At 39.6% G+C, this 16,845-nt stretch overlaps 2 protein-coding genes across 2 annotated transcripts; both read right to left on the reverse strand.

Annotated features, from left to right (window-relative positions):
* Window positions 1–208: 208 nt before the first annotated feature.
* On the reverse strand, window positions 209–12,852 carry CCDC125 (coiled-coil domain containing 125). Its single transcript, XM_032206103.1, has 11 exons — window positions 12,554–12,852; window positions 10,899–10,957; window positions 9,443–9,529; window positions 8,668–8,745; window positions 7,871–7,956; window positions 5,407–5,489; window positions 4,374–4,489; window positions 3,630–3,737; window positions 2,192–2,363; window positions 692–825; window positions 209–566 (listed from the first exon to the last, which is right to left on the reverse strand). The coding sequence occupies exons 1-11, from the start codon at window positions 12,819–12,821 to the stop codon at window positions 417–419; spliced, it is 1,341 nt and encodes a 446-aa protein (XP_032061994.1). The 5' UTR covers window positions 12,822–12,852; the 3' UTR covers window positions 209–416.
* A 665-nt stretch (window positions 12,853–13,517) lies between these two features.
* AK6 (adenylate kinase 6) lies at window positions 13,518–16,785 on the reverse strand. The gene is made up of 5 exons (XM_032205855.1): window positions 16,700–16,785; window positions 16,360–16,452; window positions 14,805–14,863; window positions 14,568–14,713; window positions 13,518–14,423 (listed from the first exon to the last, which is right to left on the reverse strand). Exons 1-5 carry the CDS (start codon window positions 16,725–16,727, stop codon window positions 14,234–14,236), a joined length of 516 nt encoding a protein of 171 aa, XP_032061746.1. The 5' UTR covers window positions 16,728–16,785; the 3' UTR covers window positions 13,518–14,233.
* Window positions 16,786–16,845: the final 60 nt, after the last annotated feature.

Here is a 16,845-nt window from a genome sequence, read left to right on the forward strand (position 1 = left end):
GGCGGCCGCCATCTTGTGGGGCTGCGGAGCGCAGGCGCGGGGCAGCGCCGAGATGGCGCCTGCGCCCCCGCCCGGGGAGGGGGAGTGCATCCGTGTTGCGGGGTTTATTTTGTTTATTTTTTTTACTTAGTCCGTAACATCCGTGTTTAAAAAACAAACAAACAAAGACACATCATCTGTGTTAAATAAAAAAAAAAAAGACACAACATCCGTATATAAAAAAAAGCAAAACTTCATTTTTATTCGCCTGACGCCTGTATTGGAAGGACAGCGGTTCCTCACGAGCCGCGTTCTTCATGGGGCGCAGTCTCTGAGGGGCAGGAGTGCGGTTCCCAAAGCACTTTGTGAATCTGTTTCACTCAGAAGCTGACAAAAGTCCATGCTGGGTGGCAACATTGCGGCAGCCCAGGCAGGGGTCAGGGTCCCGATGGCTCCAGGGGCTGCCCTGCTTTGCCTTGGTGTCCGTCTGTACCTTCTGCCCAAGCCTTCTCCTTAAGCTCCATGGCACGGGCTAGCATGTAACTGACCTTCCTCTGATGAGCCAAGGCCTCCTCTTTGTCGTTTATCTGCATGTTGATTTAAAACAGAAAGACAGGAAAGAAGTTGTAAGAACAAGGCAATCCGTGTAAATCAACAATTACGTTTGTTCTAGGGAATCGTGCTGACTATTAAATAAAACAAAAAAACTAACCAAATCTATTAATATCTTCAGGATCTCATGAGGGTTGTCTAGTTCTTCAACTTTCCTACTGTCCATGTCTGATGAGAGCAGGCTCGATAATTTCTGTCCGAGATTATTCTTGTTCCCTTGTAACTTGACAGACCCTAAGGAAAAGTATATAAATTACGGAAATGCTTAAGAGAAAACCTGCTTTGGGATAAAATGGGCATGCATAAAGCTGAGCTCCAAGCAACCTCTCTAAAAGGACACTGCAAGCTACAGCTGGTACAGTACATAATATGGCAAGTTATTTGTGTGCAGCACCACCCTTGCTGTCTCTTAAAGGCTAAATGGACTTTTCATCTTTGACTTTGGGCAAATTGAAAATAAAAGCTATTTTTGCCATATGAAAATTAAACTTTGGCTCTAACTAAATGGCAGTTCATGATAATGTGTTTTTAAGCCGATGGTAGCCTAAAAAAATACATTTCTTTGGCACAACTTGTTAAATTTGTAAGATTTATAAAAAGATTAAAATACTTTAAAATTACAAAATGCTGGTATCACAATATAGAGCTTCGTAATAATGACATCGGTAAAAGGGAAACAGACACTGAAGACGTATCCTGTCTTGCTTCCTGGGGTGCCCAAGGAATCCAGAAGACCCACAAAACTTATCAACCTGGCACATTACAGGTCAATAGCTAACACAAATACATCTTGAAATGCATTCTACTCCTCAATTCTATGGTATTGACCATGAAATAAGTATTTAAATATTTCTCTTTATGCTTTTCCTTAAAAAGAAAAGGATAATGACAAGTCTTCCTCTTTTACAAAGGGATTTGTAATTCATGGATCATCATGCTAATGTAGTAGTAGTGTACATGTAGTAGTAGAAGAAGAAATACTAGTGAAAGGAAATATGTAATGAAAAACTGAAAAATTAAAAATAATTGTATTCAGTATTTCAGAAAAGGCTCGGTAGATATCTTTTTGCACTTCTCCTTCCCTAAGTCTTACATATAATAAAAAATAAATAAAAATGTTGATAACATCTTGAACAGACAGGCTAAACTTTCCAGATGCTACCTTTCTTTTGTGCTATTTTCATGAGATCTTTAATATCTAGAATATTATTGTCATCCTGGATAAGTTTATTTATTCTAGCATGATTTAACTCAGATAATTTAGTTCACGAGCATGTAATAAGAAAGGCTACATTAAAAGGTAGACTAGTAACACCAACATCCTACAGTAGTTTTTGTTTTATGATTACTATAATAGTCCGCCTATACCCAGACATCCTGCATTACATGAGAAACTTCTGGTAGTAGTTTGTGAACAATGTGCTGCACTGCTTAGCGTATTTATGGTTTTCACATTGTTCCTTTTTTCTGGGGTTCAGAAGTCTCAGTAAGCAATTAAACTACAACCATGTACTTGATGCAATAAAAGGCTGCCTGTGCCCCTTTGTCAACTGACTTCTTTTCTATTTGACTGTTACTGATACATAACATGCCCAGTTACCATCCTCTTTCAGACGTTTCCAGTTTATAAATTTTGTTCCCTTTTTAATCTTTATCACTTCTGCAAGCCTCTGCGCTTGGTCCTTTCGTTGCATTAACTGCTGTTCGAATGCAATTCTGAAGGCATCTGCCATTATATAAGCTTCATCTTTACTCTTCTTCAGAAGTTCGATCTGTTTTTGATTAAGAGAAAATGTGAAGTATATTAAGCAATTTGGAAGCAATCATGGATTTAAAATGTAAGTTAAGAGGCAGACTAAAGCCACTAATGCAGTTCAGCACTTTCATATTACCAGGTCACCACAGTGGTTCCCAAGGCAGACCTGTGACCATAAAAGGGTACTGATGAGCAACCAGGCAAATTTTACATATATCTAATTGGGGAAGTAGTATAAAACCAGACTAAATGGTTTCTTGTTACATAAAGAGATATGTTTTGAAGTGTGTATTTAAGTCCGTACCCTTTTCTACGCATGTACCTGACACCACCTACACACTGCATTAGCTATGCTGCTGGTGGTGCCTACTTATCTCTGCACATGCAGACCAGCTTGTTCTGTACCAGTATGCAGAGCAGCAAAATAAAAATAAAAATAAAATAAAAAAATAAAAATGCATAATAACCCTGATACAAAAGAGGTATGAAAAGTATTAAAGAGTGGTTGATGCCTCATGCCTGTCTAAGAGGCATCTGGACAATGCTCTTACTGATAAGTTTTAATTTGGGGTCAGCCCCAATGTAGTCTGGTGGTTGGACTCAGTCTTTGGAGGTTCCTTCCAGCTGGAACTATTCTATTTTGCTCCACTTATTTTTAAAATCCGTATGTCAGTGGGAACTTCTGCACTAGGACAGTGAGTAAGGTTACCATACTTGCAGGTTCAAATACAAATCAGAAGAAAAATTCTTCTTTCTAAAAATATAGATTTACTAAATTTAAAAATTTTAAAAATAAAAATAAAATTTACTAAAACTTTAAGGGCTTGAAAATAATTTTATTTCTTTATTTGTGATGTAATTACACCATGACCTAGCTAGATGAGCAGTTGTTTGAATGCTGACGTCAACGCAAGGGAGTGGTGTAATGGGGTGGAATGCACTGACAGGAAAGGGAAGAGGAAATTATCCTTTTCAGTGGAAGTCCACACTCACATTGTGTACACATTTACAGAGTGTAATACATTTTGAGTATGTATATTTTCATATTAAAAATACGAGTGGAAGAAAACTGAACAAGATTTACTTTTTTTACTGGTAGATTTTAAAAATCATAATGACAGTTTTATATTAGTAACAATCAAGGCATCACAAACAAACATTATTTCTGGGATGCATTCTTGTTTTAAAACACATCAGTTTGTGTAAGGATATTATTTTTTTTTTGAGCAAATTTGTTTTTCTGACCTCTCTACTTGTTTATATCTAAGTCAAGCAGCATTACCTCTTGCTTGAGATGAAGAAGTTGTTTTCGAGTGACAGCTGCCATTTTAGCACAGGAACAAGGTTGCCCCCCAGAAGTATTGCAGGTGCAGGCTCCAAGAACTGCCAGCTTAAAATCCAAAACAAATCACCAGTTAAGTATCAATGAACACACCACAATGCAGGAGATGCCAAATGACTTAGCAAAAAACATTCTGAAGCTACAGAGGGAATGTAAGGGTCAGGGGAACCATGCTACAAAGATTCAGGCATGATTTCTTTTAACTCACAATGACGCATGTCAAGTGTATTTTTCAGCACTAATCTCATATCTGACACTAATGTGCTTTTTGTGAATCTAAATATGCCCATTAGGTGTTCCAATCTGAACTCACTGCTACAAAGGCAGCAGAGGAGTTGGGCTTTAAAAGTCTTCTGTTCAGTACTTATCTGCAAAGCAATGCTCAAGAAAATCAAGGTGAAACAGTAGTGTGCTTATACATGAGAAGAGCCACAACTGCATTCCGGTAAATCTGTGTCAATACATCCCTGTAAACACTGCTCCCCTCCAGCTTTCACCTTGAAGCACATATCAAAGAAATAAAGTCCTACACTGTGCTCTTGCCAGCCTGAGCACTTTTGGAAAGGTTAATAAATGCATTGTATCCTAGAGCCTGCTTTTTATATTGTAAAGGAAGAAAGTTTAGAATGCAGATTTTTGCACACCTTTGAACCAGCCATTTTGAAAAACACAGTTCGTACTTACTTCAAGACCAGTAATATCTGTGATGTCGCTTCTGTTCAGGGACATGTTTTCCTGAACAACCTTCTGTTTGTTCACATCCAGCATTGCAAGAAATTCCAAGCACTGCTGATTCAGGACTATGAAATAAACAAGGAAAATAATTGAAAAGTCTGTTGTTCTGATTTTCTTAATTTCATAGTTTAACTACAGCCAAATGAAGCAGTTTTATAGTATATGCATCTGGGGAATATGATGAGACCACGTAGATTTACAAACTCAGATGCCACTTGTTTTTTCTTCTGTCTTTTCCTAGAGCTGATGACCCATTTACAGAGATACGGTCTCAAATATTACTTTTCCATTATGTGCTCATGTCTTTTTTCCACTTACAACTAAGGCAGCAGACCTTTTTATTTTATTTTTATTTTATTTTATTTTTAGAAAAACACACTGTTGGGAAAATAATGATCTGTTTCAGCCATTTTAAAGGTTTTTGGAAACCAAAAATAAGGGAAAGGAGCTTGAGATGTGTGACCCAACCCAGCATGGGCATATCATACAGTTTGGAAAACTCCATTATAAAGTTGACAAGCTGAATACCTCAAAGTTTTTGCTATAGGAATCTAGAGACACTAGAAGTGTGTATCTCCAGTAATGACTTTAATTGTAGCTGAAGCATTCCGTGGCTTTCCTGGCCTGTTGCTCCCTCCTTACAGATCATGAACAGGAACACAAGAGGTTGTTTCCCTCCACACCCACTGTGTCACCAAGCCAGTGTGATAAGATGGGTCTGTTTCTTTCAGACCCAATCTACTTTTTATGCTACATCCACCCTGACTTTTCCTATCACTTAATATATTTTTTCCTGTTAAAAGTGACAATGTGACAAGAACAACAAACAGTACGTGTCTATTTAAAGAGATTTGCTGCATATCCACTAATACCAGTTGTCAGTAAAAAGAGACTTGCCCTGATGGAAAGCTTTATTCATAGTTAACTTCTGAATTATTCCAGAGCAACAATATAGTAAGAGGAACAGTGGCTGATGGCTTACTTGCATTTTCAGACTTAAGAGTTTTAACTTCCTCAGTTCTCAGTTTCAATGCTTCTTTAAGAGCTGCATTTTCACAATATATCCTGCAGAATTTAGAAAAAGGCTGTGTCATCTTTGAAATGAATATTTAACAAAATGGGAAATTAAATGAAGAGAAAAAAAAATATTAGCAGGTTAAAATATATCTACTATTTCTACAAATTAAAATTAGGATTACTAAAAATAATAGAGAAAAAAATGAAAATTGAAAATAGTTGAGTGTTCAGTTTGAGAAGGTCTTACACATATATATCATCACTTTCCTCGCTTGTAATTTTTTAAGGAAAAAAAATCTACTATTTTTCTGTAATAATATCTAAATACAATAAGTGGCATGTTGCTAGGTCTGAATCTGCTAGTCAGGGCCAGTAAACTACCTGAAATTATCTTTAGCCAGCTTTCTGAAAAAAATAGGCAAGAATGACATTTTACATACCCAGCATTTTTTGACGGGAGATTCTCATTAAAAACTAATTAGCTCCCCTCTGCCTGGTCAAGCAGAGGAAAATAACTAAATATTCTTAACAATGCACAGTACAGATTGCACAGGGGCTGGTGACCACAGCACACCTGAGGGACTCTGCGTAGGCTTGGTATGACTGGCGCTGAACCCAGGCTAAGAAGTCAGGCTATGCCACACCGGCTTCTGCAGGGTCACTCCCAGTTATTCAGGCTGCAGTTGGCTCTGCAGGAGCAAGAGCAAGAATCTCTGCATTCATGTGGAGGTTTCTCTACAATCCAGATAACACACACTGTTCAAACAGGCTGACCTTTATAATAAAACCACACCCACAACCAATTTAATTGTGTCCGTGTGTGCTCAAGTGAAAGTTAAAAAAAAAAAAAAAAAAAAGGCAATAAAAAAAATCATTTGCATGAAAGCACATCATGCCCCAAACTTCAGAGCTTAACAAGAGATGTGTTTAGGTACCATTAGAAACTCATAAAAATCATAATTACCATTAGAAACTCAATAAAATTTGTATTGTAAGCCTCTGAAACACTTGCTAGCAATCTCTTGCTTCCTTGAAAACAGGAAATTGTTATTGGACATATGACAATATGGCTTGGGTCTCAATTTTAGAAAGTAAACTTCCTGTAGTCATAATACTCTTGCAAAGAACAACTATACTTTTCAGCATTGCAAACTGAGAACATTCAACAGACATTTATAATGCATTTTGCCATTTTTCTATTCAACAGGATATGCTTCCAGGAAATCTGAAGTCCTAAATGTTACAGCAGTATACATTTTTTGGTGTATCTCTTCAGCTGCCAGTAAATGCAGCATACTGTGACTTCATGTTTTTGTTTAAAGCTAAATAATAACTTGGAGTATTTCCTTTGAATAAAGAAAGGGAAATACACATTATTCTCATCCTAGTGTATCAGATACCTGAAAACCTTTTTGCAGAGGCTGCAGTTCATGTCTTTAGCTCATAGCTTGCAGCTTTCTGAAGCTCAGTCTCTAGCTTCCAACAATTAACAGTTAGTTTGTTACTCACAGCTATCTCACACCTCTTGCAACTTTCCTGAGTCCACAAAGCCAAGTGGTTTTTCAGAAAGGATTCCTTGACATTGCAACTATGTTAAGAGGTGAACAAGATACAAAATCTTAGCAAAACTCTTCTTACAAATTAATAGGTTTTTTGTTTGTTTGTTTGTATTTTCTTTGATTCTAAGTATGAAAGTTTTAAATAAAAAATTCCACTAAAATAATTATAACTCTGATGTCTAGAGGTCAGACATACTATATGCACATTTAAATAAGTGAGGCTGTTGGTCACTTTTTCAATGTCTGTTATTTCATTATTAGTTTAGTGCCTCTGGCTTCTTCTGCTTGCCTATCTATACCTTCAGTCCACCCAGAATAATTCTTACTTAAACAAAGAACCAGTTGATCTGCCTCTCTCAAAAGCATTAAATTTTACCTGTACTTAGTCTCATACCTACAACGCAAGAAAGTAAAACAATGATTAACCAGCAAACGATATTTCCACAAGCAAGCACATACCATTATTTTCCATGCCTCATTTACACTTAAAGTAAATAGAGACAGTCTGGTTCCTGCTAGCTAACATAATAAAGTAAAAGGATGAAAATGAAAACTGAACCTAGCAAAGCCAGCCTAAAAGACTTGAGCCAGCTAAAGAATTGAGGCTTATTAATTTTAGTAGTTGTAACTGAAAAATACATATCTGACTAACATGAAAATTAAATTCATCTTCCCAAATTGTGAAAGAAATTTTGAAAGAAAAAACAACAAACAAAACAAACAAACAAAAGAAAACAAACAAACAAACCCACCACCAGGGCCAGAAGACCTGATGAAACAAACTTGGAACAAGATGAAGATGACATAGCATAAAATGCAGTTTAAAAAAAAAAATAGAAAGAATAAAGAAACACAGCATAAGTTAAATACCGGTCATATTTTTCTGTCCATGTATCTTCTATGTTTTTAAATCTATCCTGGTCAAATTCAATTTCCCATTGCAAAATATTTATTTCCTGTAGAGACAAAACAAACCAGCAGAAGTTCATTATAATCCTCAGAATGGAAGGAAGAAATGGAACAGCTGGTGCTGTATTTGGCACTGACAGAGACTAAGGTGACCAACAGTAACTACAATCTATGTCTTTTAAAATAAATTTGGCAGCAGACAACAATGAGTTTCTGCGTCACTAACCTATTTGTTCCAGACCATGCTGAACGCGCTAATGCTTGTACTGGCTTATGACAAAAGCAAACCCATGCTGTCATGTTTCCCTCTTCCATTACTGTTCTGTGGAAAGGCCACATAGAAAGAGAAATAGAACTCCGTTTAATGAAGTAGCTCAAAGCGTTCCTCCTCCTCATCTTCCCAATTAAAATAGGGTATTCATTTCTTAGACTTGTTTGGAAGATCAAGGTTAACTCAGAAATAATACAACTCAGTACCAACAACTGTGAATCTCACAACACAGACCAATTGAAAACACAAACATATTTCCAGTATCTCGCAGTTATTATTTGTACACAATGTAGCTGGAAAACATCTAGATCAAGAGTGATACATTGACATTTTACCTTTCCACTTAAAAATAGAATAGTTGGGGGAAAAAAAATGAGCTAATGGCAGATTGGGATAGATTTAAATAAACAGCATGATCACCCCTTATTGTGATAAGTGATGAACTTCTATGATTTTGTGCCAGTTTAAAGGAAACCTGCACCCTTACCTTTTCTAAAGTTCTCTTTTCTTCCTCAGTTTTTTGAAGCATTGCTTTTGTATGACTAGTGGCTTTATTAAATACTGCCTAAAAAAAAAATAAAAAGGCACAACTGTCAAATACTGTAATTAAATAAGGCCCAATATTCAGTTGTACATCAATACAAGTCCATGCTCTTGGTTAACCAAGAGTGTGTTGAATTTCAAACATCAGCAATTACCTTATAAGTCCCCATGGGTTCTAATTTTAAGATACTAAATAGCTACACAGCATAACAAACTTGTGTTTCAATCCCCTAGGCTCTTACTGGAAAACAGCACATGACTTAGAAAGAGATGATGTCTGCAAGGACTGTCCACAAAATCAGCTCTCAGAAAATGTGGTTACAACATACCTATACCTTGATCTAGGTTTGACTTATTACAAGTGTCTGAGGGTAGAACCTGCAGAACTATAAACGGATTATGCAAGTATGCAGTTGATTTCAACACCATGCATTGTGACAGTGAATAAAATATAACAATCCTGGAATCCTCAAGGATAAGTTACTGAGAATTTGCTACAGCAGTAAAGTCTTCTTAAGTAACTGATGATTTCATGCAGAAAAAGTAGTAAATTGTAAGGGCCTAGTCTGTGCAGACTTGCAGACTCAACGTTTTTACAATATAGCCCTAGGAAGACTTTAAGTTTTGCAGGATTTAATGAAGAGAGGCAGAAAGATTTATTTATTTATTTATTTTTCCTTTACTACAAGGTAAGCAGAAAATTTCTGAACAACTCCTACCATGCTCTGCAGAATTCTTAGGGCTTCTTCTTTTCCTTCAAGCTGTCTTTGAGAAGCTTCAAGCTCAACTTTCAAAATTTCAGCTTCCTGAAGCAAAATAAAACAGGCACACTAGGTAAAAGTCAAAATAATCCTGTTAAAAACTCAAGTATAACAGCAATGTAAATTTGCCTTCCCTCCAAAAAAAACCCTCTCATTCTGTTTTTATCCTCTTCGATTCTTTTCTAATAGCTTGCTTGTGATGAAATGTTAACAGCATGTGCTAGCGCAAAATCCTTAAGGAATAATACTTGCGATTTTTCGTTCTCTTCTCTTCCAGTGTATTCAGGAAAACAAAACAAAGCACTAAATATTGCAGTTCTGCCTTGCTAAAGAAGTTGTATATACCAACATAGGCCTAGAGCATTTACATTAAGTGAGCAAACGGAATAAATTTCTTTATACATGCAGCAGAAAGAAAATATACTATAAACATTAATAGCACTTAGGACTTATTATATATTTATAATATGACGTATTATGAAATATTATACAAAATATCTGTACTCTATAGAATGGATATCATACCAGGACTATCTGTTACATTACCTGTCCAAAACAAAAGAACAGCTAAAATGAGATAGATTCCTGATCCAGTCATGCCTTTAAGCAACATTCCTCCCTTTAGAAGAAGGTGGTTTTTCAATTTTCAAGAGGTCAAAGAAAATTCATTACTTCGTATAGTGATTTTTGCTTAACCTCTACGTAGGTCCCTTGATTGTTCATCTGTGGCTATCCAAAACATCTTTCATAGGTCTTCTAGTATTTCAGCAGTTGATACTGGGATTGTATCTGTGGGCAGTGCCAATTTATTACCTTCATTGTATTGAAAATTAGTAAGGTTCCTGGACATCTTAAGTTGCTCTGCAGTAAAGGTTCTTTGTAGGACAGCTTAAAGACAGCTTAAAAGTGCCATATCATGAGGTAATTTGAGGTGCAAGAATACAGTAAAGGTGAAGTATATGTTTTTACAGCTGAGATCACTCTGGTATTTCTGTCTGTACTGATGCCAACACAATTATCTGCAGTAAAATTAAAAACATAGGAGTTGACTACCTTTTAGTAAAAATGTATATTAAAAAGCCAAAGACTATTCAGTTTACTCTCCAGATTTTCAGGCGCAAACCTCAATAAAAAAGAAAAACTGCTAGAAAAGGAACACAATCCCTCTAATATTCTCTACACCTTTAAAAATACTTTTTCCCCCTAAAAATCCAGAGTATAAACTGCATCACACACTACGATTCCCTAGCATAAAATTGAATTAGGCTTCCAAGTAGTACATGAGTTTCAAGAACCCGATTCCATCCAAGATTCTGATCACGCAAACATCTGCCAAAGTAACACTGTGCTTTACTTCGATACATTAAAATGAAATGCAGATTTCAAGAACAGCATACCTGGCAGTGTTACTAACCTCTAGAGCTTCTCGAAGTTGTTGCTTCAGTTCTTCATTTGACATTTCAGTACTGGATTCTGTAAGATTGATAGGAGATACCAGAATATGAGATACTAAAACAGTTACAAAAGAAAACACGAGAATTTGCTTTAACCTGAAAACAGGAAACATGCAGAGATGATTTTCATTTTTTTTTCCTCCTGGAGCTAATAAGCAGATCTAAGAAATACATAAATCCTAAACTCAAACATTGTTCCATGGTTAAAGAAGCCAAATGGAAAAAAATAAAAATCATAGAGAAATCTAAAATAAGGTCAATTTCAAGGTTAAAATTTCCATTTAGAAATAAAAACAAACTTGTGATCTCTCCTCCCAAAATAATTTAATTTTTTAGATTCCTTTTAAATTGAAACTATTCTTCAGCTGCACCCGACACTACAGTAGCTAGTGCAATTCAGAAGTCAGGCCAATGTTTAAGACACTGAGATGAAGTACAGTGGTCTACTCTGCAGGATTCAGTGTTTATCTAAACTAGTGGTTCCTACTGGCATCATTTTTCCTTAAACTGAGCAGCACAGAACTATATTAACATGCAGCCTCCTGCTAAATCCAAGTCACATTCATGTGGGATTTAGTCGTGCTTTCATGGATAGCGCTGTGTGGACAATCTAGGTGAACAACCTAGGCCCAAGACAGCAGGAGCACTGACAGGAGTACAGTGAGACCAACTGGAATTACGTTGCTCTTGTAACATCTTCTCATTGACACTGCTAAAACCTACAGAGAATAAAACTACATGGCTTAGTTTACCGCAGTGTGTAGAGAAGATAGTGTGGACTTGCTGTAAAGGAGAGAAATAAGCAAGTGCTATGGAAATACTTCAGTCAAAGCACTAAAAATGCAAAGCAGAGAAGCGAAAGTGTAAAGAACATCACTGCCTGTACCTGATTTTATTTAAAGCAGCACTTCTTCACAAGAAAAAGTGAATGCCAACACTGAGATAGCAGAGATGTACAGGAACTTCTTAACCTTAAAACTATGCCAGTTCATAAATTTCAACTAAATAACAAACAGGATTTTGAATATTTAGCCCTAAATTTTGGATGCAGTCTCTGGGAAGATACATTCAGATCAGAAATCCAAACAAATCCATTAAAATTAATATACTTACATATACATATATATATGTATAATGGATATACATACATACACACATATACATACATGTATATTAAATCTAATAATAATATATATACACACACACGTGTATGTATGTATGTAGAGAAAAATGAAGCTGCTCTTTACCACAGGATGTCACAAAGGCAAAACTAAATACCAGGAAGGGTTGTTTCACACTAAGTAGGACCACAGCCCGAGCGGCTGGAAGGCCATTTCGGGAGGAAGAGCTTGGGGCAGAGATGACTTCGCTGCCTTGGTTACACCGAGTATCTCCTCCGTGCCCTGTTCACGGCCCTGACAGGACAAGACTTGAGGGCCACGCAGTGGCAGACCCCAGGAGGCACGTGCTGAACATGTGCCTGGCATCCTCTGCAGCTTCAGAGGGTTTTGGCAAGCAGTTCACGCTAAATTTGATGTGAAGTAGCTCGGCTGCCCCATTTTGCCAAGGTGCATAATTTCCTCAGGGTGAATAATCGACTCCGAATTAGCCTTACCAGAGCTCTTTTGTCGGGTCAAACCAGTAACGGGGGTTTTGGATGATCCGTCGTAAACGCTGTTCCTCTTGGAGCAGGGAAGAGCAGCTTCGTTTTCTTCCACTCTCTTTGTTGACAGGAAACTTCTGCAAGCCTTTCCAGACCCCTTCCTGGATCTGGACGGATAGCTTTGCGCGTCCTCCCCTTCGTATGCAGCAGCTCCAGGTCTTCTCCCCAGCCCGTTTCCCAAGTCCCCGCATGCCATGTCATCCTCTTCGGCTTCCTCCATCTTCCCTTCCCCCTGCTTTGTTCGCTTTCTCCCCCTTTTAACTGGGTGTGCCCGCGTGGACAGCGCCCCTTCCCCGCCAGCAGGTAACCCACCTGGAGAAACAAAACCAGCCTCGTCATTAAAGCAAAAAAAAAACACCACCAAAATGAGAAAAAAACCAAAGCTTTCAGCATGTGGCTGCTCCCCGATACCTGTCCCGCCTCCCTGGTGGTGCAGAAGGCGGCCAGCCCCCCCAGATCTCCCCCAAATCTCCCCCAAATCCCCCTTGCTCTGCTTGCTGTCGGCCCCGTGCTCCCGGGCACGGCTCGGCACGGCCCCGGTGTCCGTGTAGGGCAGGGCAGGGCTGGCTGCGGCTCCTCCCGTGTTTTCCTGCTCTGCACACAGCCACCCTTGCATGCAAAGCAGGTTTTGGGAACAGTTTCGAGTTCACCCAGCTTCGCGCCTTCATTTATTTTTTCCATCCATGCCCTCACCCTTAAAAAGTGCTGCTCAAAAGGAGTTTTTTTTTTCCCCAGTGTTTGGTCCCGATCCCACCAATTCCACTCATGGTCCTGGTGCACGTGGGTTGATTTGCTGATGTGCTAACAGCACCTGAAGATGCTCTGCAGAAAGACTTTTGCCTCCTCTCAAAAACTCCTGTCAGTCTCACCAAACTTCAATTAAAAAGATAGGATCTAAAACACGTAACAACAACACTCTTTACCAGGAATCAGTTTTACTGTTCAAGCTCACGGATATAAAAAGTTTATTTATCACTGGGACAGGCTACAGAGAATGCTGAGACAAAAAGGAAAAAGCAAGCCTGCAGCTTGCTATTCTTCGCTACTGCAGGGACAGCCAACGTTTCCTTACACCATGAATAATTCCATTTATACACAGCTCTTTTAGCAAGGTCACAACTCTTCCCTCAAAAAATGAAGCACTGTCCTTAAAATCTATCACCTCTCACCCTGTATTAGCCTGCACACAGTCAAGTATATGTAGTGGAGCTTAGCAGTTCGAAGTTTGGCAATTCAGAAACTGATTGTTGTTCAGGACACTGACTGATCTACCCCTTGGAAACTGAATGCTCCTTAATATAAAGGATTTTACAGTTTTCTTAGTAGGGAAAAAAAAAAAAAAAAAAAAAGCTAGGTTTCAGTTTTGTTCCTCCTACTAAAGGCAACTGCGTCGTTATCCTCTTTACACTCTCTGCTCAATTTTTACTCTGGTGTCAGTTCTCCTATATGCCTCTCCCACACGGCTTCACAGGCAGTTCCAAAGCCTTACAGCTTGGCTATTTGGATGCTTTTTCTAGTTTCCAACCACGTCAAACTACAATTAAATTAATTTTAATTAACCATACAAGTGTTAAAAAATGTCATTTATTAAACCTCCCAGGAAGAGGCCAGCAGTTACTTTTTCAGCAAATGTCAGTTGTTGTCCTTCATCCATTGCTCAATCCATTGCATAATCTGATCCAAATTTCTCTCTAGGTCTTCTGGAGTGTTGCTGGGTAACTGGTGCACGATTTCCTCCCGATATGACAACATAGCTTCCTCATAAAGAGTCTGAAAAATTTCACACTGAATGTTGTCCTGTAGTTTCTTCCCTTTGTAACCCCTGAAAAACAAGAACAGCACCAAGCTAAGCCTCAGGTATAGAGAGAACTACAAAATATATCATGCAGAATCAGTAGTTGATATCACAATCAAATCTGTGAAGAAGTCACACAACAGCAATTTACTTATTCATTGTGTGACATACCTGCTTTCCAGCCTGTCATACAGATACGAGTTGTCTGTGCGAAGTACAAATACGATATGAAACCATTGTTCAGGGAAAAAATCACAGCCGTGGTAATCAACGATAACTCCACCCTCGCGCATCTTGTCTTCTAGCTCATCAATTACCTGTAAAAAAACCAGACAGGCAAGGTTATGTGACATCACAGGAAATGATCAAAACAAATGCAAAAATCCTAGGGTTTGAAGTTGAACTTACCCTGTCTTCATCCAAAATTGGACATTCATACTCCTCATCAAAACCTTCATATAGTTCTCCTGCAGCAAAAATAATTCATGCAAGTTAGTGAAATAGCAGGAGTTATTAAAAATATAGTTACGTTTGTTTTGGGAGGCTGTAAACAAAAATATTGTACAGACAAAAATACTGTACAGAGCATGGAGTGCTTCATTTACAGAATCACAGAATCACCTACACAGGAAGAGACCCCCAAGATCACCATGTCCAACCTCTACAAATTCCTATAAAGAGAGGTTTGTCACTTGCATTGCATTGATTAATAAATTACTGTTACAGGAGTGGTTTTGTGAGAAACACTCCATAGCCAGTAACTTAGGTGAGGATCTCAGTGACGTACCAATTTATTCGTGATTGCAATGGCGGGTGCCCCACAAGGAGGAGAGTGCCCCTACCAGTTCCAAAACACAGTTTATGTACTTTTTGATGACAGGAACCTCCTCTGAGTGATTCCCCACTGTGTGGGTAATCCAGGTTCACAACCCATCTGATGCTTCACAGACAGAATCACAGAATTTTCTAGGTTGGAAGAGACCTCAAGATCATCGAGTCCAACCTCCAACCTAACGCTAGCAGTCCCCACTAAAACATATCCCTAAGCTCTACATCTAAACGTCTTTTGAAGACTTCCAGGGATGGTGACTCCACCACTTCCCTGGGCAGCCTGTTCCAATGCCTAACAACCCTTTCAGTAAAGAAGCTCTTCCTAACATCTAACCTAAAACTCCCCTGGCTCAACTTAAGCCCATTCCCCCTCGTCCTGTCACCAGACACGTGGGAGAACAGACCAACCCTCACCTCTCTACAGACTCCTTTAAGGTACCTGTAGAGAGCAATAATGTCGCCCCTGAGCCTCCTCTTCTCCAGGCTGAACAAGCCCAGCTCCCTCAGCCGCTCCTTGTAGGACTTGTTCTCCAGGCCCCTCAACAGCTTCGTCACCGTTCTCTGGGCCCGCTCAAGCACCTCCATGTCCTTCTTGTAGCGAGGGGCCCAAAACTGAACACAGTACTCGAGGTGCGGCCTCACCAGAGCTGAGTACAGGGGGACGATCACCTCCCTAGCCCTGCTGGCCACACTGTTCCTGATACAAGCCAGGATGCCGTTGGCCTTCTTGGCCACCTGAGCACACTGCTGGCTCATATTCAGACAACGCATGGCCTTCAGTTGCTGGCCTACTAAATTTCAAATTTCTTTTTTACTGCTTAAAGTGTTGATGTTTCTTCTCTTACCTTGACACCGTGATTTTCACCTAATTGCTCCAAGGAGTCTGGCTGTCTGCGTTTTATAAGGTTGCCTGCTAAGCTTTCTTAGCAGTGCAAGCACATCTCAATACCACACTCCTTACCTTTAAACAGCGTAACGCTGCAAAAAAAACAACATTTTTACTCCCACCGTTTCCTTAGCACACCCCACCAAAAACACTTCCACTAAGGCAAACCCGTTGTATTATTTTTTACTGCAAAACAAGCGCTGTAGAAGCGAAAGGCTCTGGAAAATAAAGGCATCTCCGGCCTACCTTCTTTGGCCAGGTCCCCCACGTTGATGTAGGTCAGCCCAGTCCTGGAGGCGAGCTCCTTCCCCAGCGTGCTCTTCCCCACACCCGGTGTACCTAAAGCAAAAAAAAAAACAAAAAAAAAAAAAACAAAAACAGGTCAGAGCGTGAGGAGCCGGGCGCCCTCCAGAGAGCCCCTCCTGAGGGGAAACCAGAAAGGGGGTGGGGGGGGCGGCTTTGCACAGAGAGAGGCGAGGGCAGGACAAGGAGGAAGGGGCTCCCCGTGTCCCCCAAATCCCTGCCCGTGTCCCCAAATCCCTGCCCGTGTCCCCAAACCCCTGCCCTTGCCCCCCCGTCCCCGCACCGGTGAGCAGCACGTTGGGCCGCCGCATGGCCCCGCCGCCCACAGCACAGCACAGCACAGCACAGCCCGAGCGGGGCGAGGCGAGGCGCTGAGGCGGGCAGCTAAGGGAGGGCGCTGAGGAAGGACCCAGCGAGGCCCGGCCGAGC

The sequence above is a fragment of the Aythya fuligula genome, chromosome Z (assembly GCF_009819795.1).
Source record: "Aythya fuligula isolate bAytFul2 chromosome Z, bAytFul2.pri, whole genome shotgun sequence".
In the NCBI taxonomy this organism is placed as follows: domain Eukaryota; kingdom Metazoa; phylum Chordata; class Aves; order Anseriformes; family Anatidae; genus Aythya; species Aythya fuligula.